At 40.1% G+C, this 23450-nt stretch overlaps 1 protein-coding gene across 1 annotated transcript; it reads right to left on the bottom strand.

The window, feature by feature from the left end:
* Positions 1-3775: 3775 nt before the first annotated feature.
* On the bottom strand, positions 3776-5420 carry LOC147416619 (uncharacterized). The gene is made up of 4 exons (XM_086508216.1): positions 5282-5420; positions 5015-5139; positions 4566-4767; positions 3776-4436 (listed from the first exon to the last, which is right to left on the bottom strand). The coding sequence occupies exons 1-4, from the start codon at positions 5379-5381 to the stop codon at positions 4078-4080; spliced, it is 786 nt and encodes a 261-aa protein (XP_086364342.1). The 5' UTR covers positions 5382-5420; the 3' UTR covers positions 3776-4077.
* Positions 5421-23450: the final 18030 nt, after the last annotated feature.

Raw genomic sequence — 23450 nt, 5'->3', positions numbered from 1 at the left:
CTCTATGCTTGCTCTATCTATCACGTTGCTTTCATCATGCACACTCTCTATTATCTACTAGCACCCACGGTCTCTTGGTGGGATTCTCATAGTATGCACACAAGAAGGTTCTATTATTTGCACACCATATCACCATCGTGCTCATGTCATGCACCATATGGTGTCTCCTTCAACACATGAAAAGAATTACCTTCTTATAAATGTATTCCATGAATAAATGACCACACCCAAGGGTCACCTACTTCAAAAGTTTCTTGAATGATAAGTGTGTTTTTGGATGTGTCTGATGGTCTTCTTGTTATTTAGTGGTGCATCATTTGAGGCGCTATCTCTCGCGCTCTCCCATATCATTGCTTTCATTTTAGGATAGGAGTGTGGTTGTCTCTCTCCCTCTATCTCTATGTGTTTGTGACCTCTCTCTCTCTCTCCATATGTAGTTGGCATTCAATTTGATATCACAGCATCATCAAGTCACGTGTTCCACATTTTCCATCATGATATGTGTATGCTACACTATCTATCACATCATTTTCTCGCATTCTAACCACAAGACTGTTACATGGTGCCCCTATGTCGTTCGCTATTGATGAGGTGTTTGGGTAGTAGCCTAATGTGGAGGCTACTAGTCTCATTTTACATCCCTCAAATGGGTAATGAATGACATTCTGTATGAAGCTAAGCAAAATAAATTTTTGATGATATAAATCAAATTTGTACATTTTGATAAAGTTGAGCATAAGAACTGAGGGAACTTAAAACAATGAGCACCATGATTATAAGTATTTATTTTACAAAACAAACATAGATTATTAGTAGTAAATAATTTGTAGTTTATGTCATGCTTAATCCATTGGTCATATACACAAAAAAAATTTGGTTTAGGCAGTGTACAAATTTTTCCTAGTATAGATTTGTCAATTTAGGCAACCCCAACTTTTTCCTAGTATAGATTTGTCAATTTAGGCAACCCCAACTTTACAATGCAGATTCTTCGGTTTAGGCAGCATGTCCTTCGTGAATATCTTCTAGTTTATGCAGTACAACTTTGGCACCAATTTGATGGTTTAGGTAGCACTAGTGGAATTTGTCGATAATTTAGGCAATGCAACATCATTGTAGATACAGCGCTTTAAGTACCATACCAAATTGGTGTTGATTTGGCAATTTAAGCAACACCAATTAAAAAATCATACTACATGTGGTTGACCTCCACTGCTATTAGTATGATTTTGTATACTTGAGTGTATTACAAAAATGACATTGTTATGATATTAATGCATCTTGGTTATAAGGAGATGATTGAGACCTTTTACATAAGGATATAATGCATTCTACTTATTCTAGTGGTGCGGCTTACTAAAATATCTCATACGTGAATGACTTAATACATCATCAAATATGTTTTAAGCTTGTAAGATTTTTTTGATTTATTATATTCAGTTAATGTAAGTTTTAACCCTTATTTTTTGCAAATGACTTGCCGGCTAATAACATAGCAATTGAAAACTAATAATATTTTTAATGGGGGGTATGTTATGCTATTTACTTATGGTACACCAACATATATTTACTACAATGATTAACATGTGGAAAGAAATCTCTATTATCAGATTATTTCTCAACATATGACGGATGATGTTAGATGCACATGGATAAGATTCTATTATTAGCGACAGAGCATGTGGAAAGCAATCTCTATAATTATATTATTTCTCAACATATAATGGATGATGTTAGATGCAAGCGGATAAGACTCTATTATTAGTAACAGAATCACCTCTATATATAAACTCTCTCTCTCTCTCTCTCTCTCTCTCTCTCTCTCTCTCTCTCTCTCTCTCTCTCTCTCTCTCTGTCTCTGTGTGTGTGTGTGTGTGTGTGTGTGTGTGTGTGTGTGTTTTTGTAAATCTTCTAAAATTAAATGCTCACAGAGAGACCCATGTGGGACGGAGTATCTTGGCGTGAGTGTTTATTAACATGTGGAAAGCAATCTCTATGATCAGATTATTTCTCAACATATAGTGGATGATATAAATTGCACGTGGATAAGACTCTATTATTCGTAACAGGGACACCTCTATATATAAACTCTCTCTCTCTCTCTCTCTCTCTCTCTCTCTCTCTCTCTCTCTCTCTCTCTCTCTCTCTCTCTCTCTCTATATATATATATATATATATATATATATATATATATAATTTTTTATTTTTATTTTTTATTTTGTAACTCATCTTAAATTAATAAATAGGCTCACAGGGGTTCATATAGAGATCGATGTCAAATGGAATAGCTTGGTCTAAGTGTTTGTGCCACTCTTCTCCTCTGTCTCCTCTCCTCTTGCTTACATGCATGTGTAACACTCCAATCTAAGAGATGCGCATGCTACAATTCCCTTTGCTCTCTTTCTCACTCTGATAGTGTACTGTGATGGTAATCAAGTATAGATGATTTTTAGGTGTGCATATTTGGTTTCTCTTTTGTATGCATTTCATTCATGTTTTCCAAGGCTGCCACTACAAAAAAGATAAAGTGTATCTGTGACGGCAATGCATTTGCTAAAAAAATATTTGACAAAATATCAATAGTGTTAAAATTTGGCTTTGAAATGCCTTCAAAATAGCTTGTAGTTGGTTGGAGCAAGTGTAAGTGGTTGGGAAAATATGGGTGTGCAGTAATAACAACATGATTACTGGTATAGTTATTTGGCTGCATTTTGGAAGTTGAGCTTGAGCTTGAGTAGGATCAATTATGCTAAACATAACCTTGAATTTTAATTATTTACTATATTGGGATTCATTAGTAGGTTTTCTACTATATATATCTTTACATGTGAGTCCACCGATTCTTAGAATAATAGTCTTCATCATGGGGCCATGGCAAGAAGAGAAGCATTATTCTCTCATAAAAGCAAATTGACGTGTGTTGTGGAGTGGTAGTGAAAGTGATATGAGATTGCTCGTCATGAATTAATTTCTTGTGTGTTAAATTCTTTTTAACCTACTCTGCTTAATCTTCTGAAGTAATACATGTTTTGGATGCCAGTTTTAATTGCTCTTTGATTCTTGCAATAAATGTGCTACCAAATTTTGTACCTTCTGAGCTCCAAAAAGGTTGCGACATTGTGGGCGATAAGGACATATTCTAAGTTTGAATTCACATTCCAAAATTTAGTACATTGGGGTTTCAATGGAGTATTCATGGGCCCTTTTATGGAAGTTTATTGAAATTTTCAATTTAACTTAATCCAGATTTGACCAAGCTTAGAAATATAGCCCTGAAAAAAACTTTTTTTCCTACAAAAATGAACCGAACCAATAAGTGGTCTAATGATTGCATTCAACCGTATGAGGAAGTAATGTAGTCTTAACTACGTGGAAGGTAATTTTAGGGTGTCATAGGTGTTCCACATTCCCGCAAATCACATATTTCTCTTTACTCAAAATATTAAACAGCATTTAGGCATGTTCACATATTTGCCAGTGCAAGTATTGCTACCTGTCCCTTGTATATGTGTGGGTTCCTCCATGCGGGCTTATGTAGGTGTGCCTTAAGAGTGAATGTGCCAAGGGTGTTGAAATAAAAGATGCCCTTAAATCTTAACAAAACTCCCAAAACATCTCTCGAGACATTAGATGATGATAGAACTAGGACTTTTAATGGCATTGTGGGCTCTTTTAGCATGAAAGAGTACATTATTTGTAGACTCAATTGCCACCTTTCTGAGCTTGTTGATTGATTTTATTTTATTTTTGGTCTAAAGAGACTTAAAGACAGATCTCTACTATAGAAAAGGATAAAATACTTGATAACTTGCAGCAATTCTTTCAAAAGTCGAGCAGAGGAATTGTTGAAATTTGAGGAAATACAAGGGTACTTTGGTAATATTCCAAGACAAAAACATTATTGGCATCCTTCAAGTAAACCTTCTAAAGAGTCAAGTCTTTGGATGGCAGAAGGAAAACAGTAGACATTCCTGATTCATAAGACAAGAAAGAAGCTATGGTGGCAACAAGCTAGGCATCAAACATTAAGCCTAAGCCAAATTACCGCGTTGCAGTTAAAAATATCGAAAGGCTACATCAGTCTACGTCTTCATCAGAATAAGGAGATGGACTTGGACTGATATTGTAGTCATAGTCACCAGAAAGAGGTGATGGTGCTAAATCAGGGCCACCATTACTGGGCTCAAAGGGATCCACACCTGGGTGGCGATCCCTTCCCATCCACCCATGTCGCCTATCACCACGTCCCCATCCATGGTCAGGATGATGACTGCGAGGAAATCCATCACCGTCGACCGGTCGGTAGTTCCGATCAGCGTTGTTCCCACCACTCGACATATACTGTGGAGGATGAGCGGACCCTTCAAAGACCTCATTCATGGACCTATGGGGGTTAGTCACATGCAAGCAGACATCGACATTTGATATAGAGCTACCTGAGCACAGCAACTTCTAACGTCAGACAATGGCATGATTTGTCGTGTGTGTGTGTGTGTGTGTGTGTGTGTGTGTGTGTGAGAGAGAGAGAGAGAGAGAGAGAGAGAGAGAGAGAGAGAGAGAGAGACCTGGGCCTTGATGTGAGAGCTGGGGAAGTAAGAGGTAGTGGAGATGGGGGCATGAGCGCGCGCAGCGGGGGGAGCAGAAGAATTGAGGATCGAAGGGGGGTTGCGAGAAGAGGCCCACCGTCATCCTCTTCAGCCCGCACGCCTCCATGCACTCCTCTGCTTCGATCCATCCTCCCTTCACCTTCGTCTCCACGCTCGATGTCTGCGCACATTACAACGCTCGCTCTCTCTCTCTCTCTCTCTCTCTCTCTCTCAATGCAATTCAAACCTCTCTCTCATGCTAGGCCTTTAAATTTGTACAAACAACATAGTAACACTTACAAAGCTTCATTCTATTCATCTTTGAGGGTGAGCAATGAGCATATCTATCTCTCTCTCTCTCTCTCTCTCTCTCTCTCTCTCTCTCTCTCTCTCTCTCTCTCTCTCTCTCTCTATTTCATCCAATGTACCTTACACTTGTACACCATTGGGTTGTCTCCATCCTTCTCTCCTTCTAGCATACATCGAGCTCCCATGGACGAGATTGAATAAGCACACCATTCCATTGGCAACTCTTCACATACGACATCAGCTTCTGCAAGATCAAAGACTATGAGTTTAGTTGTGAAATTGAGAGATTTAATCTGAGATCATTCCTAGTGATGCAAATTTGCAACTTATAAATAACAATGTCGCAAAAGATACTACTCAAGCCACTTCATGTAAGCAAGTTTTACCACACTTATGCGCGCTAGCACAAAGGATCGTGATCAAGAACCCATATCTCAAAGCAATCATGTCAATTTCTTTTCTCTTTGCAAGAGATGTTGCAGACATGGTTCTTTTCTTTCTTCAAGCTTCTCACACAAAGCCCTTGCTCATGCAAACAAACAATGAGGCAGTGTATTTATAGCGACGAGACAGACATGAAAGTCATATGTTGTATGGAGAGATTTGCATAATTCATGCATTGCTAGTAAAATTAAAGATATGGGACAACACAATCAACTCAATACATTGTGCCCACGTTTTCTTGCTTTTAGTGATTTTCCCAAAGTTTTTGACTTTGAAGTAAGCTTTTTTGTTTAAAATCTCTTAAAAGGTGCTAACAAGTGAGTTAAAGATCTCTAATCTCTCTAAAGTTGTATAAAGTGATACAAAATTTTAAATAGAGCTATGGACTGAGTGCCCAATTAGGGATATGAACCTCTTCTTACATTGGGACTTCCAGATAGCTTTTGACTAAAGATCAAAATAAACTTCTTAAGTATGGGGGTCGTCCTTCAACCAAATTGATAAACTCTTAGCTTCTAGAAAGGTACCTTTATTGTAGTTGTAACTTGTTCCCTTTCCTTAGGCTAAGGGAGTGAGGGGATTTTTATAGAACTTTGCCATCAATCAATCATGCATGATCTTGTCAACAATTGCCAAAGGAGGGACCGCACGCAACACTTGTTAAGTGAGGGATTTCTATAGAGCTTTCTATACTATTATAAAAGGGGGACTGCTGATTCCGGCCCCCTCCCTTGGACATGTGTCAGCTCTTACTCGCTTCGGCCAGGCTCTGATAATGCAGCCTGTAGCCCAAGGCGCTTAACGTGTTGAGAGAGAGAGAGAGAGAGAGAGAGAGAGAGAGAGAGAGAGAGATTGCGCTCAGGAGAGAGAGAGAGAGAGAGAGGCGACCGAAGGCCGCCAATCGTTTTAGTGCCATTAATTATGCTTGATCTTGTTAACACTCCTTAAGAGAGGAACATCACTCAGTGTACCACTTCGGGTAGACATCTCAAACAAACAAAGATTCAATTGAGCCTTGAAAAACATTAGCAGAAGATGAAAAGGTGCACTCCTCCCCTGCCACAATACAATGAGTGTGATTAATTCCTTTATAATTCCCTACATTTCATTTATCTCACCCAATTCAAAAATGGCCATGTGCAATTGGAAAGAATTTCTCAAACCCATTAAACGGTTTCTAATAGCACAAAATACACGACTCCATGGCAATGGGAGAAAGGGGAATGTGCGGCAAGACCTAAGGACCAAGGTCGCATCGATATCCTAGACCCAGTGATACATGCAATAGCCATCTGTGCCAAATTAGTAATCTTCTTAATGAAATCAAAGGCCGGATTGGGTGGTCATGGCTTGGGATATTTCTAAAAAAGTTGAGCTTTGCTCACAAGGAGGCCCTTGGAAGGAGACTAAAATGCAAGACAAATTGCTAGCATTAAGTTGGGTCTTTCTTAAGCTTGGAGGTTGCACGGAGGAGCTACTAAGATAAGGAGGAGCTACTAAGATAATGCACTAAAAGCAGCACCATCACTAGAATGGTGAGAATGGTGAGAGACCTTGAGATACTTCAAGTGCTCCATCTTACATTAGTCACATTGGCTCTCCAAGTTAGGAGGAGGATCCATTTATGCATTTTGGAGGAAATTGCTAGATAGGTTAATAACAAAGGGATCTCCAAGTTGGCTCATTTTTGGGACAACAACAACGGCTACTAGAAAAATATAGACAAGTTGGTGGTGCAATATGGGTTGAATCTAAATGAAAGGATTTTGATTAGTAGAGTCTCAAAAGGTATGTCCAATTGCCCGATTCCTGTCGTTGAGTTAGGTCTTCGAGAGAGCTTTATTTTTGGGCCGCCCTCCCTACCCCCCCTCCTCTTGCCGCCCATCTGTTGCCTCCTCTTCCCTTGCTCCTCCTCCTCAGCCTCCTCCTCCAACATCCTCCACCTCCTCTCCCTATTGCCTCCTCTATCCGCCCTCCCTTCCTCCATATCCCCCTCTGAATGCCTTCCCTTCCTCCATCTCCTCCTCTAGCAACCACACTCCCCTCCTCAAGATCCTCCTCTTCTCCCACTCCCTTCTTTCTCTCTCTTTTCCTATCACGCTATAACCCCTATCCCTTCCTCTCTCTCTCTCTCTCTCTCTCTCTCTCTCTCTCTCTCTCTCTCTCTCTCTCTCTCTCTCTCTCTCTCTCTCTCTCTCTCTCTCTCTCTCTCTGGGGGCAAATAGGGTCGTATTTACATTATATTATAGTTTTTGAAGAATGAGTTGGCATGGTGAATTGTGCCATGCCATTGCCCAACTCCTATCAGGTCTTTCAACATTCTAATTTAAGGACAATCCAAGGGAGTCCATATGAGTGTACATGAATCTGATCCATAGCTATAACATTTCGAGTAGCCCATATGAATGACAGGAATCAAACTCTAGATGATCGTAGATAGAACTCTCGGTGAGAGTCCTTGGAGAAAGTATATCCAAATGTGAGCCTAAACTTGGTAATCTGGATATCCCATGCACTCCTCCAATGGCTCACAGCGTCATCCCACCATCTTTGCACTTGAGAATAGTTCTAGAATAAATGCTTCAATGTCTCAACCTTCCCACATCTAGAGCATTTTCCCCCGCTATTCTTTTCTTTTGCCAAATTTCACCAATAGGCAATGCTCATGTGATAACCCTCCAAATACTTTTATGTTTGAACGACATCAATGAGTGCCATACCTATTGCAATTTTATGTTCCACCATGCATTGGTTTGTGGTGAGGCTCACATACTTGAGAATTTTATTCCAATTTGTGTGTCAGCAATAAAACTACATAAAAACCTTTGGTAGGTGACTTCCACCATTGTGTAGATGTGCGTAGTAGTTTCCAATCACTAACATTGAGACAACATGAGAGCTGATGATTAGTTGCATGTGCTTGTAGCATATTCCAAGGGATTTGAAGCCCAGGTCCCAATCAAAACCTGCATTTGGCAATCAAAAAAGAAACCAGATGAAAGGGCATAGGGAGATAGACATGCCAATAACCACCCAACCATACCTATATATAGGCCCTTGGCCCTCTGTCTTTTAGCTATATATAGCCCATGTACCACATGTGTATCCATCGGCCCTTGGCTAGGGCCTTGCCCTCCTATAGTCCTACCCTTGGCATGACATTACTCCCCCCTTGGAGAGGTGTTTTCGTCCGCGAGAACAAAAGTGGTAGGATCTTCATAAGAACACTAATGTTTTCCAGAGTGGTATCCTTCATGGATCCAAGTGTTTGTTTGACCAAAACACGGTACAGTAGGAGGTTCAATGAAATCAAGAATAACATCGTGGTTTTGCACATTGTTGTCCTTTTGGAACTATCTAGTGTGTAGAATCCATTTAGAATGCACATTTAGAATGTACATGAGCATGCTTAAACGAGTTATCACAACAAAGATGTACCTGAAAGAGTACCGTTTTTCACTTTTCGTGAAAGTAACTTGCTGACATAACTCATCAGCCAAGTGTAAGTCCTTGACTTGTTTTCAAATTTCATCAATTAACTACCCCACCATAACTAGTGTTCAAGGTTGAGAACCTGATTTAAACATGAAGAGACTAAACCTAATCGCAAACATGCTTTATCTGATGGTAAGCAAACTCCAAGTAGAGCAATAAATGGTTATTAATTGGATTGCTTGTTGCTAATGTACGCACTTTGCATATCCTTTAGCACAAGATTACACTTTGTAATTTGCCTATCTCCTTGGATAACTGAGAGAATTGAGGTGTATTTCCCCCACGGTTTACAGACAGTCTTCCCAGATGATTGGGAATCAACAATGTCCAGCATAACCATCGTGGTTAACTTGAAAAATCCACAAGCACCCAAACCGAGCCATGACCTCTATTGGTGATTAGTAGACCCAAAAGTAATCTCATAGAGATACTGCACACGTAGAGTGTGAAATGCTTCATAAGCAACAACTTGATGAATACGCATGCCATTCCAAATCAGCCTTTGCTAAACACTAGGGCCCATAACACCTAGTGTGCATGCATTTAGCAAAAAACAGATCCGAGCCTGTATATCCATGATCATCCTTGCCAATACTTATGGCAAATGTGATGCGCCTAGCACACATTAAAGAGGAATGTAAATAGTTCTGAAAAGAAACTAAATACTTTCAGTTGCAATCATTTGCAAGCCTTGCTGAAACGTCTGAACTCTAGTAGAAGGTGAAACAGTGATCACTTCTAGGTACAAACAATGAAAGTTTTTCATTAACAACTCATAGCCTTTCTATATGTAAAACAACCATCTGTAATGTTGTTTAGCAGCACTTGTACCATAATACGTCATTCTAAGTATCCGACAATTTCTGGCCACTGAAATTGCTCTTGATACGTCGTGCTGAAAATGGTCTAGAAACAGATAGGGACATCGTTGCAACACATAATTGAAATAGCGATGCCAGTGTCTGTCCCAGAGACTCATATTCTCCACATGTGAAATGTGTCTTAGTTAAGGATGTCTGAAAAAATATCCTTCAAGTACGAGATGTACTTGGATGTGGAGGTAATTGTAAACACGCATGCAACGTGTCAGAGAGACCCTCATTATCCATGCTCCACACTGGCTAAACCAAAATCCTTGAGTTCCTAGACCATGTTGCATCCCATGTGACAACATGTGCCAAATAAACTCTACAAGTGGATTTATAGCTGCATAACGTAGAAACTTATTTCAAGCACCACAACCCAAATTGCGTGGCTCTTACATGACCTTGTCATTTCGATGAAGAGCAAGAATTGTTTATGCATCCTACGTACAAAAATGAAACCAAAGAAACCAAACCAAAACAGATGCATACATGTAGTGGAGTGAAAAGTACCTGCCTAAATTTCCCACCTGCAAAGGCCTAGGAACTCTAATTGAAAATTAGTGAAATGCAAGAAGTATTGCACATGTAACCTTGGGTGCTAGCAGCCTTTGCAATCGAGACCCCTTGGTTTAAAGCAACATTGTCAAACCTCTTGGTTAAACGTTGCATAAAAACTGCCCAACGAGCAACCACAGCCCTTGGCCTTGTTCGTGACCCCCTTAGGTTTGCCTGTGGCATTTCATTAAATTTTAAGTTGAAATATTTTCACTACCCCTTGGCAGTTTGGGGACTTCTTTCCTTGAAAATTCAAGTGTTAAGGTTCCAAAAATTGACCATCAACCCATACTAAGTGATTTAGTAATCACTCGTTGGGTCGTACCCCAAAGGTGACTCATATAGGCACTCTTAGTGCTAATGTGAACTCCACTGAATTTGGAGTTGTAATCACAACTAAAAATCTTGTTCACACCAAAAAATCCATGATCTTGGTTTTTTGTGAATAGTCGTGTTGGCAAAAATGATGGCGTCATCTATACACCTTGGTAGAGATAATCCTTTACGAGTTTCACAACTCAACTTGACGTTCACACGTAAAGTGTGTAGCTTGAAAAGAATGCCCCACAATTTGCTAATGAGAAGACTCTTGCTTGTACATTAGAATCTATGGATACTCAACAAAATAGAATTGTTCCATCACTAATGGACTACAAACAGATGGCTTTTAGCCATGCCAAAAGAGGTGGTAATAGATGGCTCTTAGCCCTTCCTGCTGTTGGCTCGTAGCACTTCCTGTTACCATATTCACATAGAAAGATTTTAATAAAATCATTCCTAGTTACACCTTTCCTGCATAGAAGTTGGGTAGAGAGAGAGAGAGAGAGAGAGAGAATGTGTGTGTGTTGGACTGAGAAAATCCCCTTATTCTAATGTGTTGTATGCCCTTTTTTTAATTCTCCAGTGTAGACCATATCTGTGTCATAACTTATCCTATAAGCGTACATCAGTGTAACTGTACCATGCTAACAAAGGATGGGTATCACAAACTTGAAACCAACACCTTTCAAAGTTCGAATGGCCGATCATCGAGTTGTACAGGCAACTGGGGTGATAGAAAGTATGCAGATAAGGGTGAGAAAAGAAAAGTTCAAGACCAGTTTGTTGGTACTAGATGTACAAGGTGCATATGGAATGCTACTAGGGTGCCCATGGTTGCAAGCGGCACAGTCTGTTCACGACTATGCCAATCAGACTCTGACAATACAAGGCGCCAGTAGAAGAATTCAGATTCAGACAAACAACACTAGGAACTGGAGAAAGACACTGAGACCAAAAGAGATTTGTCAGAAGTCTGGAGTTAAGAAAATTGAGAGGATGCTGGCAGAAATGAATATCTTTCCATTAGGCGATATAGATCTAAATGCAATATTATTTGACAAAGATCAGGCTGAAAAGCAAAGGAAGCAATTTCCAGGTCAGTTCACCAAACTGAAATTTGGAGAACAACCAATTCATCTAACTGGAAGGCCAAAAAACCCAGTTGAATCTACAAAGGAATTCTCAGATTCCAGTACGCCAGCGACCTCTGAACAAGTACACTCTGAGGAAATTACTGAAGATCAGAAAGATGGTTCAAAATTAAGGGATTCGTCTTGGGATTACGCCGAGGAGAAATCGAAGAATGGAACCTGGGGTATGAGTAAAATCCTAGATTAATCAAAGTCAACAAGCATCTAGACCCAGGAATGAAAGAGAAAGCAGACATGTTTCAGAAGTACAAAGATGTATTCGCATGGAAACACACTGATCTAAAGGGGTAGATCCTGAAGTCTGTCAACATAGAATACCTCTGAAATTGGATGCCATACCAGTGAGCTTGCAACACATGAATCCAAATTATGCCAAGAAGGTCAAGGAAGAAATAGATAACCTTCTGCAGGCTGAGTTTATCACACTGAGGTCGCCAGTAGTGACTAGTTCTTTCCTATTGTAGTAGTGCCCAAGAAAAATGGAAAGCTCAAAGTTTTTATGGATTATCAAAAGCTGAATGCTCAGACTATTAAGGATCCTTTTCCATAACCATTTACGGACATGCTTCTTGATGAAATTGCAGGCCACGAGATGTATAGCTTTATGGATGGCTATAGTGGCTATAATAAGCTATAGATTTTCTCCTGAAGATCGGAGTAAAACTAATTTTATTACTGAATGGGGAGCATTCATGTATCTGGTTATGCCATTTGGTCTTTGCAATGCTCCAACTACCTTCCAAAGATGTATGATGGAAATATTCAGTGAATTTCTTCATAGATTTCTCGCCATATTTATGGATGACTTCACTATCTATTCAACTGAGGAGAAGCATTTTCTCTTTTTGGAAATGGTTTTGTAGCACTGCAAGGAAAAGCAGATTTGTCTGAACCCATTCAAATTTGTTTTCTTGGTCTAGAAATGTTAACTCTCACGCACATTCCTATCACCTACGACAGACATTGTATTATTTATTTGGTAGAGTCAGGTACCGGGCTTGTCGGTCCAATAGGAAAAGGGTAAGAGTGATCGCTAATGAGAGGCGCACTCTAAATGGAACATTCAAGGGATTAGTTGGCTAAGCATGGGTGCCCAAGTGTGAATGGGGCGAGCTCATATAAAAGTCAACTACCTAAAATTCACTCATTCTCTCATTTGTGCAATTGAAGAGTGCTCTTGCTCCATCTCCATCTTCTTCTTCTTCATCTCCTTGTGTGTGTGTATGCGAGAGAGAGAGAGAGAGAGAGAGAGAGAGAGAGAGAGAGAGAGAGAGAGAGAGAGAGTGCAATCGAGCATTGTGGCGGCACGAGGCGGCAAGGCGGTTGAGCGTGGCATAGCGGCGTCTCCCTCTTCTTCGCGGCGAGGAATCCTCCACAACAGCAAGCGTAGAGTGGTTAGTGACACACCACCGCCATCTTTGAGCTTACTAGTTTAGGCTTGTTGTGTGCTTGGAGCCATTTGTGGCTCGCACACAGTGTATCGGCAAGTTCCTTGCATTGACACGTGCGACATACGTGCATAAGAAAGAACTATTATTGGGACACATAGTGTCTAGGAATGACATAGAGATGGCCAACGACAAAATCTAGTGTGTCCATCAAGCTAAGGCACCACACACAGCATCAGAATTAAGCTCATTCTTGGGATATATCAATTTCTATAGAAGACTTGTGCATATGTTTGCTTCCAAGGCATTGCCTTTGTATGAGTTCACAAAGAAGAATAACAAGTTCAATTGGACTGCTCAATGTGAGGAGAATTTTCAAGATTTGAAGAATGCCATTATCAGTCAGCCAGTTCTTTGACAACCGAATTGGGATGTTATTTTTCATGTGCATGTCAATGCTTCAGGACTGGCAATGAAAGCAATATTAGCTCAGTCAGAAGGGAGGATTTATTATCCGGTGTATTTTGCTAGCCGGAGATTCAGGTAGGCTAAACAAGAATGGAGATTCAGTTAAGCCTTAAGAATGGTTTTCAGTGCTACTAAGTTTCGACACTATTTGTTGGGCAAGCTATTTCATTTTTATGTGGATCATCATGCATTATTATTTTTGATTAACAAAGTCATTATTCAAGGCAGACTGATAAGATAGAGGATGTTCCTAATGGAGTTTGAATTTCGAATATTTCATAAGCCTGGTAAAACCCATTGTGGTGTTGATTTCCTATCTAGGAGTACTGATGGCTACTCCGAAGTATCCTTGAGAGATGAGCTAGTGGATGCAGAGTTGTTTCAGGTAACAGCTAAGGAAAACACTGGTCCAGAATGGTATCATGTATATCAACTCCTTTTTAAAGGAGGATTCCCAAAAAATTGGACTTAGAATCAGAAGAAGGCTCTGATTATTAAGAGTCTGATGTTCACCATCATAGGAGGAATGCTCTATAGACTGGGAGTGGATGGGGTTCTTCGAAGGTGTGTGCCAATGTAAGGGAGAATGCAAGTTATTTCTAAGAAACATGATGGGGATTCTGGAGGACATTTCTCCACTGATATTACTTACAAGAAGATTTTGCATGCCGGATTGTGGTGGCAAACTCTAATATCTGATGTTTGAAGTTTTTGTAAAACTTGTGACATATGTCAGAGAATGGGCAGACCAACAACAGCTGATATGACTCCACTTACTCCAGTCCAACCACTAGGTGTCTTTATGAAATGGGGTCTAGACTTTATGGGACCATTCAAGAAGGTCACTCCAAGGAAGAACCGGTATATTCTGATGGCTACCTATTATGTCTGTAAATGGGTCAAAGCCAAGGCTCTTCCAGATAATACTGCAAAGTCCACTGTTGTCTTTCTCTTTGAAAATATTTTTTGCCACTATGGTTGCCCTATTGAAATTGTGTGTGATCAGGGGACACATTTTATCAATGATATTATGGAGGTTCTAATGGAGATGCTCTCAGTGAAGCACAAGAAATCAACTCCTTATTATCCACGGTACAATGGTCAAGCAGAAAGCAGCAACAAAACTATCAAGAATATTCTCACTAAGATCGTTCAGAAGGAACCACATCAGTGGGATCTGAAGCTCCAAACTGCTTTCTGGGCCTATAGGACAACTTACAAAGTCACTACGGGAATGACACCTTTCAGAATGGTGTATGTGACTGAAGATGTCATGCCTATGGAATTCGTGATTCCCAATCTCAGGATGGCGGTGGAATATGGATTGGATTTCAATCATAGCCTAAAAAATAGATTGGAGGAGTTAATGCAGTGTGGATGCTATGCTGGAACAAGAAATTGTTCAGCAAAGAAGAAAGCACTGGCATGACAGAAGAATTAAAATCAGGGAGTTCCATAAGGGAGATCTAGTGCTACTATATCAATCCAAACTGGGGCCTAAGAAATCAAATTTGAAGATAGCTTGCACCGGTTCGTATGAAGTCAATTGGGTGTTTTCAAATGGCATAGTAAGGTTGAAATATTTATCTGGACTACTGCTGCTAGGTGTTTATAATGGGGCCAAGATCAAGCTATATTATTTGAATGAAAAAGACTTCCAAGGAAGAAGATACTGGCATTCTGGGAACTGATGGCCAGGAAAACTCAGAGTCAGTTATATTAAACCTTTTTCATATACAACTAGGACCAGAGCCAGTACAACCAGTACCAGAGCCAATCAAGGGGTCAGAAAAGCCTCAGCACGACAAAACCATGCCAGTATAACAGAATTAGTAAAGTGTCAGAGCCAGTATCAGTTTTTATGGGAAAAAGGGCCAGTGGGACTGCCTGTAATAATGATTATAAGAAATATGGGGAGTATTAGGCAATGCATGTATTCCACGTCACCGAGGGTGCACAAAACTCTAGGAACGGTAATTAGTGGAGCTTTTATGGTGCGAATGCATATATCAGTAAGGCCAATGGGCATTCTTCCTCATAAATATCCTGCATGACGCCTGCCTACTGTTACACATTCGCCATTGCCGAGCTCTGAGGCTTCTTCAATACAACCACAAACTTCCTCGTCCAAAGCATCTATCGATCACTGTCTATCCTTACCAGACACACCTGATTACAGCTTTGACTATCCAAGTATGTATTCTTCCTCTACAGACTTATCGTCTTCACAGTGCATGGGTAGAAGAAAAATGTCGAAAAAGATGCAGGATATCGTAGACGAAAATTTGGCTCTCATCATCTCTATTAAAGCTTCTCTACCACTTATTCCCCATAGCAAGATACAGTGGTATGTGTTTACTGAGCAAGCAGAAGTGTTGCTCCGACTATGGGATTTGCATGTAGTGGTACAAGCCACAAGATTAGATTTTGACACGGCTATAATCAAGCAGGTTCTTGATTCCTTCAATGTCGATGAGGACAGTGCTGGAGTAAATGGTATGAAAGTGTCAGCCAATCCTGACAGCATTGCTTATGCCTTCAAAATTCCAAATGAGCCGAAGCTGGCCACAACAACTACAGAACAAATAAGTACAGCTCTTAAGGAAGATGAAGCAGCCAAGAGAAAATGCAAGGCTAGTGCACAAGGGGTTCTAGTAGCAGGTCTGGACATCCTCGCTGCTTACAGGTTTGTGGCTGAAGCTGTTAGTCTGAAAAATAACCCCACATATGTGTCAAAAAAGTTGTTTGCTATGTTGCTTGCAAAAAGATTAGATGCTACAGCTCCAATCAACTTATGTCAGATTTTGTCTCATAATGTGCTTCAACAGACTGCCAAGTTGAAATCTTAGAATGTTTTCAAAGCTTGGTATGTCTGGCAATTTCTTTACTAGGCAACTTCTCCAGATACTCATTATCAAGTACGGATGGCTTGGAGTCAAAAGCCCATCCCAGAGACTAACAATGTTGACTTATCTTCAGATCAAGAAGCTCTAGGCACTCAATTGGCTCTAACTGGACAAAAGAGGAAGGCCACACAGGCGGAAGCCAGTAGTTCAAAGAAACCAAAGGCTACATTAGCCAAAAGTAGTGCTTTCTTAAAGCAACTGGAAAGTCACGTTAAGACTTTACCTACTGCAAAACCTTCAGTAGGCCAGGCTTCAACAACACCTGATGAACAGGCTCCAGCACGGATACTGCTGGGACCAGCCAGCAAGCAGAGCAAACTCCAACAAACACCATTGCTGGAAAAGACCAGCACAAGAGGACCAGTGCTAATCAGTTGGTGGTTCATACTGATAAGGGAAAGGATCCAGAACCTGCCAGTCTAGCTAGCAAAGTTCCTATTCCTTTCAGTGAATTGGCTTTAGCCTTAACTAAAAAAAAAAGGACTTCAGCAGCTACAAAATCACCCTCTCAAAGGATGACTGATTCTTCAAAAACCTGACTTTGCAATGCTACCATATATGGCTCTTGTTACGGTTTATGATCCCATTCCCTCTGATCCAGCAATAGTAATGGATGGTTGCTCAGTGCTTATCCAATCATCATGGAATACAACTGTCAATGTTGTGGGACAAATGATGGATGAAGGTTGTTACTGCTGAGTTGTCACAAGCTCGAGAGCAATTACAACAATCGACAAAGTACTCATCTACTGTGATACTAGAAGAAATACCCCAAAGCAGTACCAAAGCCAATTAGCGTAGAGCCAAAGGATGTTAGTTAAGGAGATTTAGTCCTAGTCAAAAAATAAGTTTGAGCCATTGGAAGAAATTACAAAGGCATATGAAGCAAGAGTATGCAAACACCAAACCATGGAGCATCGGTGGATAACTTCTCCTATGTGCAATATGTTGATTAAAACTGCTTAAGTTCTTATGGAACCTCCACCATACATGCTAGCTTAGGCTAGGATAATACCTCAACCACCTGTCGATCCTAAAGAAACAAACGACAGAATGGAAGAGAGCTTAAATGACACGACTGAATAAGAACCAATGAAGGAAGCTGAGGTTTTAGCTAACGACGGGGTTCACAAAAAGAGCTCAAATCAGAGAGATGGGAAAGAGAACAAAATGGAGATCCAACATCCTCAAGGGATTGGGAACGTGATTACTTGTGGAGAAAGAGAAGTTGAACAAGTGGTATCAAATACAATAGATGAATCTATTTATCATATATCTCCATGTGCCAGAAGTCAAAGGTGGCTGGCTTGAAGAACTTTGGGACATAGTTAGGAAGGGTAGAGATGGCAATCATCAATTTGAATTGGCACCTATTGTGAAAGTTGATCTCAAAAAAGGCATGATGGACTTTGAGATGCAATTCATGTATGGTGACCAGGGAACAAAAAGATCAGAAGATAGTAGAGAGGAAACCCTTAAGGAGTTGCCTTCCTACTTAGGACCATATGAGGAAAGATTTGGTGTTATGATTTTGCCATCTCAAAGAAGAACTCATAAGACAGTCATAGATTCTCAAGGATTGCAAGAATTTATGTCAACACCGGTGACATGCACAATGACGATAATTGAGCTATTAAAAGTCAGACCTCATATGTGGAGAGATGTTGGTAGATGTCTTGAGAAAATGGGAATAAAAAATCTTATTGAAACAATGGGTCAAGAAATGGGGGATTGGAGCCAACCCAAAAAGGATTCGAACCCAATTCCTATAAACAAGGTTGGTGATTATTATGAAGGTGAGGAGAGGAACACCACATTGCCCATACAACATCAAGGAATAGAAATCATTGTTGCTATTTTGGATAATGGTGCAGGAGTTTCCATTGCCACTAAAGTAACTTGGGCGATATGGGAAAAACATGCCCTTAGAAAAACACGGATGAAATTATAGCTAGTTGATGGCTATATTGCAAAGCCTATTGGATTTTTGGAGTAGGTGGTGATGAATTCTTATGGAATTGAGTATCAACATGCATTTGCAGTAGTAGATTTTGGTACTTAGAACAACTATGATGCTATTCTAGGAATGCCATTCATGCTTCAGTTAAATATGGTTCAAGATTAGGGCTATGATTATATCTACTTGCACCACATGGAAACCATCGCATCAATTTAACCACAGCTACAAAAACGTACGGAGAACATCCGTAGAGGATTTTCATTTGGTTATAGCTATAGAATCTGCAGTACCTGTGTGGTTGAACTCTAAAACTCACCTATGGATGTGTGGAGCTTTCGAATGCGACAGCCTTGCAAAAGAGGAGTGTAAAGGGCATAGGTCGTTTGAAGATTCACAATATATACCTAAATCTTTCCTAGAGGGAAGGATGGAACCCCTAGAGTGGGTTCAAATTTTGGCCACCTTAGATGTGTGTGTCAATGAGATCACCCCTACAAGAATTGGTAACGAGGATGGTATGGAGTTGATTCCATTATGCATGATAAGTGTGATTGAAGACTCAAGAACATCAAAGCAGATCACTCAAGTCAACCATCCCAAACAAATTCGGGTACCAAAGAAGCGACAAAAGCCAAGGTCAAATCAAGACAACACCAAACACCCTCAAGGAGATAAATATGGATACCGAAGGATACCCCAAGAATTGATGCAAGCTTCATTTGGATGCCCAAAGCCCCACCTACAAAGTTTCTCTCATCAAGGTCAAAGTTAACCACAATATTCACCCAAAGCTACAAAGGAAAGACAAGTGACCAAGTGCGATCCATCACCAGTCATCCATACTCCAAAGGTCAATAAAACACGAATCGTCAGATACAAAAAGGTGTGGGTACCTAAGCAACTGGTTACTACTCAAAAAATGACACACAGGCTGTGGATTCCAAAACAATAAAGTCATATTCATCACATGGCAACCACAATCCAAAGAAGTCCTTCAAAGACACCACAACACTTGCCACAGTCAGCACCCACTATAATGGTGTGGCGTCCTAAACTTTCCACATAGATTCAAGCCAAAAAGCAGCTTCAACCTTCATAGATTCAAGAGAATACTTTTGGCCTACAACACTTTTTATATGATATGTGCTCATTAATGTAGGACTAAGTAAACCTCGTCGTTGAATGTCCTTAAGCAATTAGCTTAAGACCAACCTCTTGCACAACATTAACTATTTCATGCATTCACTGAGTATGTATACATAGGGACACATTACAAGGCCTTGCATAAAGCACTACTTTGGCGTCCATGCACAACATAACCCTGACAGCTCACTGTCGTTCAGGAGAACTCCAACTAGGAGGGGGAGGCATTTTAAATGCGGACGTATTGATCAAATGAAAACAAGGGCATTGTTTTATCGATTTTGGTGTTATAATTTGTGTTTGATTTCTCTTTTGACGAAGTTTTTGATTTTATGCCCTGAAAAGATATGGTATATCAAGAGTAAGGGACAAACGCAAGATATGATCCCTTAGGTGTGAGTACTTATGTACATAATTTAGAGTTTTTTCACTTATTTTCTCTATTTTTCTCTATTTCTATTTATTTTTTAAATTTTCTATAATAATAATTAAAAAAGAAAAAAAAGCAAGGAAATTGCAAGAAGAACATGATACAGGTGTACGAAGAGTCTATGAAGTAACAAGAACTTCCAAAAGTTTGATTAGAGGTTATTTTGTCAAGATTCAAATTGATCATAACTCAGTCATGTGAGGACCAAACTTGACTTGCACATTAAGGTTATCAAAGCTATCAAATTCTGTGAAGGAGAGTCACTAGAACTCTACCCGCAAAATGATGCAAACAACGAGGCTCTTGGATGTCGACATCATCAAAATTGCTAAAGGTCATCCAAATGAAATCAGAATGGAGTCACACTTCAGTACACAGCTTTCTACATGGCTACTACATCATGTCCCGCAAGATACATAGTACCATGCTTTAGCCTACAGTTAGCCTATAGTCCAGCACAACAATTAGATCTTCATTCACATGACAAATGGCTAATAACAACAATAATGACATCCAATATTGACACATCAAGTGTGTCTCAAGGGAGTATATGTTCATGTGAGAAGAGTCACATAACTGAAAATTTTTTAAAATTGCAATTTTCTCTCTGTCTTATTCCTTTTGAACACCATCCTAATTTTTTAGACAATGTTTTACCATAACCTTGAAACTAGTGCCTATAAAGTACCAAATGTAATGGACTTACCCAATGCAAAGAACTTGCTTGTTTCACCTTGCCAAAAGGCCAAAAGTGGTTTAAAAAATCCATGGCATGCCACATTTATAGTCTAGATGGTTCAACATCCTTAACACATCATGGAAAACATTCCCACAAGGTTGGAAGTCAATCAGAACTGAGATCTCCAATCTGCATCATGGAAAACATGCCCACAAGGTTGGAAGTCAATCAGAACTGAGATCTCCAATCTGAGGAAAAAATCGTGATTTTTTCCCATAGAGGCTGATCACACACCCAACAAAAATTTTAACATGCTAGCCACTTTGGCAAGAAGTCTGCAATCAATACTAAAACCCTGGTTCAAGACAAACCACTCAGCTAAATTTCACCATTTTTGTGCCAGAGCCTATTCTCATAGCATTTTGCAAGATCCGAGCGTCGACTCCCATGACCTTCCAAGTGACATATCTCACTATCCGAGCGTTGTTTTGAGATTCCATCAGTTGCAATAGTTTCCTAGTGTTAGGAGCACCTATTAGGCGTGTTTGACATCAGATTTGATGACCTGTAATTTTGTTGCATGAGAAAATTGTGATTTTTTTTACTGTGCAGATTTGAGGTTTGTTGGTTCAAAAGTGTTTCTGACCTAGTAAGGAATGTGCCTGCTAAGTTTGGTGTTGATCAGAGTTGATTTGCTACTGGTTTTGCTTGTGGATGTATGAATGGATTGAAGAGGTAGAAATCAATTTTTTTGTAGCTAGAGAGTTTATAGATTGTTTCCATGGAGTGTATTTTGTTCAAACAAGAGATTGAAAACCTATTTGCGTACCTCCATGCCGTAGTCAAGTCACTTGCTCCCTTGGATCGACAGTTAAGTCTTGGGATCATCTCTTTGTGAGACGTGACAGAGTTGTAAAAGCCTTTTCAGACAAGGGAAGGGGAGGGGCAGGTGGAGAGAGAGAGAGAGAGAGAGAGGGGGGGGGGGCTAGAGAGAGAAAGAGAGAGAGATAGATTTTATTATCGTCCTCGGAGGTCAAATATGACCTATGGGACCAAAGTTACATGTGATGTAGTATGTGTATGGCTTATGAGTGATTCTTGATGCTCCAAAATTGTGGTGATGAGAGTCGCAATAAAGAGCCCACATTGTGGCTCGAAGAGGAAAGTGTGTAGGTCTAAGTCACGGGCAGCTAAAAATGTGAGGGAAGCAAGTGCGGATGTGACCAAAAGATGAGCACTCAAATAGTGTGTGGTACTCAGATTCTTGAACTTGCAATGAGCATAATGTGCACAATTGATTTGAATATTCTCCATTGCCCCAATGCCCTGTCTCGCATTGAAGGGAGTGAGAGCTAAGCCGAATGGCTCCGATAGTGCATCTCGCTAACAAGGGGATATACTCAAGCATGCAAGGGTGAGTACGGTTTCCTCTTCCAGTGAAGAACATGGTTTTGTAGTTGGGGGCAATATGGGTGGTGTAATGTATAAAGCGTGACCCACTGGATTCCTCACAAGCTGTAATACATTGACAATTTAGAAAATCTTCATTTACTTGGGAGTCTATTGAGGCATCATGTAGCAAGTATAATGCATCCCATCTCCCCAACCACTTCTTTATGTCTTGCGTCCATCCCATGCTCAAGATCTTGCTTTTATGCATCTTTTGAACTTTTTGCTTGTTTCCAATGCAATTGTAGGAAGTTGATGTGAGGGGTTTTGACACATCTTTATCATGTATTCCACAACCCTTTCCATGCCCATAACCTCAATTTGAAGAGATCTGAACTCAAGAAGTAGGAGCATATATGGTGTTTGTGTCTTGACTTGGAGAAAATTTGTAAGAAAACGCTTTTGGACATTCTCAAAATCTTTCCAAGTAGACTTTGAGATGCTCCCGCCCCACACTTCGACTCCATAAAGAAGAACCGGTGTCTCAAATGCATAGTACGCTCTCTTTCCGGCTTTCAAACAACGCATAGCACATTCATGCCACTTGTGATTTGGCCGGAACCTTTGGCCGGAACCTTAAGGCCAAGTACTTAACAGCTCTCAACAACTTCAAGTGTCTCATTGGTGTAGACAATGCATGGCTTCTCCTTATGGTTGGTTTTCACAAGCGTAACCTTTGTTTTGGATTCATTCACAATCAGCCTACTATGCAAGCAAAAGTTCTCAAGGACAACCATAAGCTTTTGTGCATCCTCTAAAGCGTGTGCTAGAAGCACTACATCATCCGCATATAGCAAAAGCATGATTACCACTTTGCCAATAGTGACCTCTTCAATGCCTTCTTCTTGCATAAATTCAGGTATCATTTGTTCCAATTGATTGATGCATAGACCAAAGAGAGTTGGTGACAATGGACATCCTTTAAATCCAATAATGCTTGCAAATTTGTTGAAATTCCTCTTCCCATGCACAATTGACACATCACCTTCTCATAGATTTAAGAAACTGCAAGCATAAAGTCACTTGGCTCTTGGAGTTCTTCCATCCTTCTCCACAAATTGTTATGTCCAATCATAAGGCTTTCTTAAATTCTACAAATCAATAATACAATTGCTTGCCTTTCAACCAAATTTTCTCCACAAGAACACGAAGAGTGACAAGATGATCATCCATGGTGCTATGGCATCGACAAAAACCCGCTTTCCCTTTTGCACGCTTGCCGTTCTCTTCAACCCAATCACTCATTTTTATCTTCATTATGCATTCAACAAATTTTTTCCATAAGAGACCCAATTGTAAT

Source organism: Adiantum capillus-veneris, unplaced genomic scaffold, assembly GCF_014529385.1.
Source record: "Adiantum capillus-veneris isolate H3 unplaced genomic scaffold, ASM1452938v2 Hic_scaffold_745, whole genome shotgun sequence".
Lineage (NCBI taxonomy): Eukaryota > Viridiplantae > Streptophyta > Polypodiopsida > Polypodiales > Pteridaceae > Adiantum > Adiantum capillus-veneris.
Note: the sequence above shows the minus strand (reverse complement) of the source record. Positions and strands in the feature narration are given on the sequence as shown.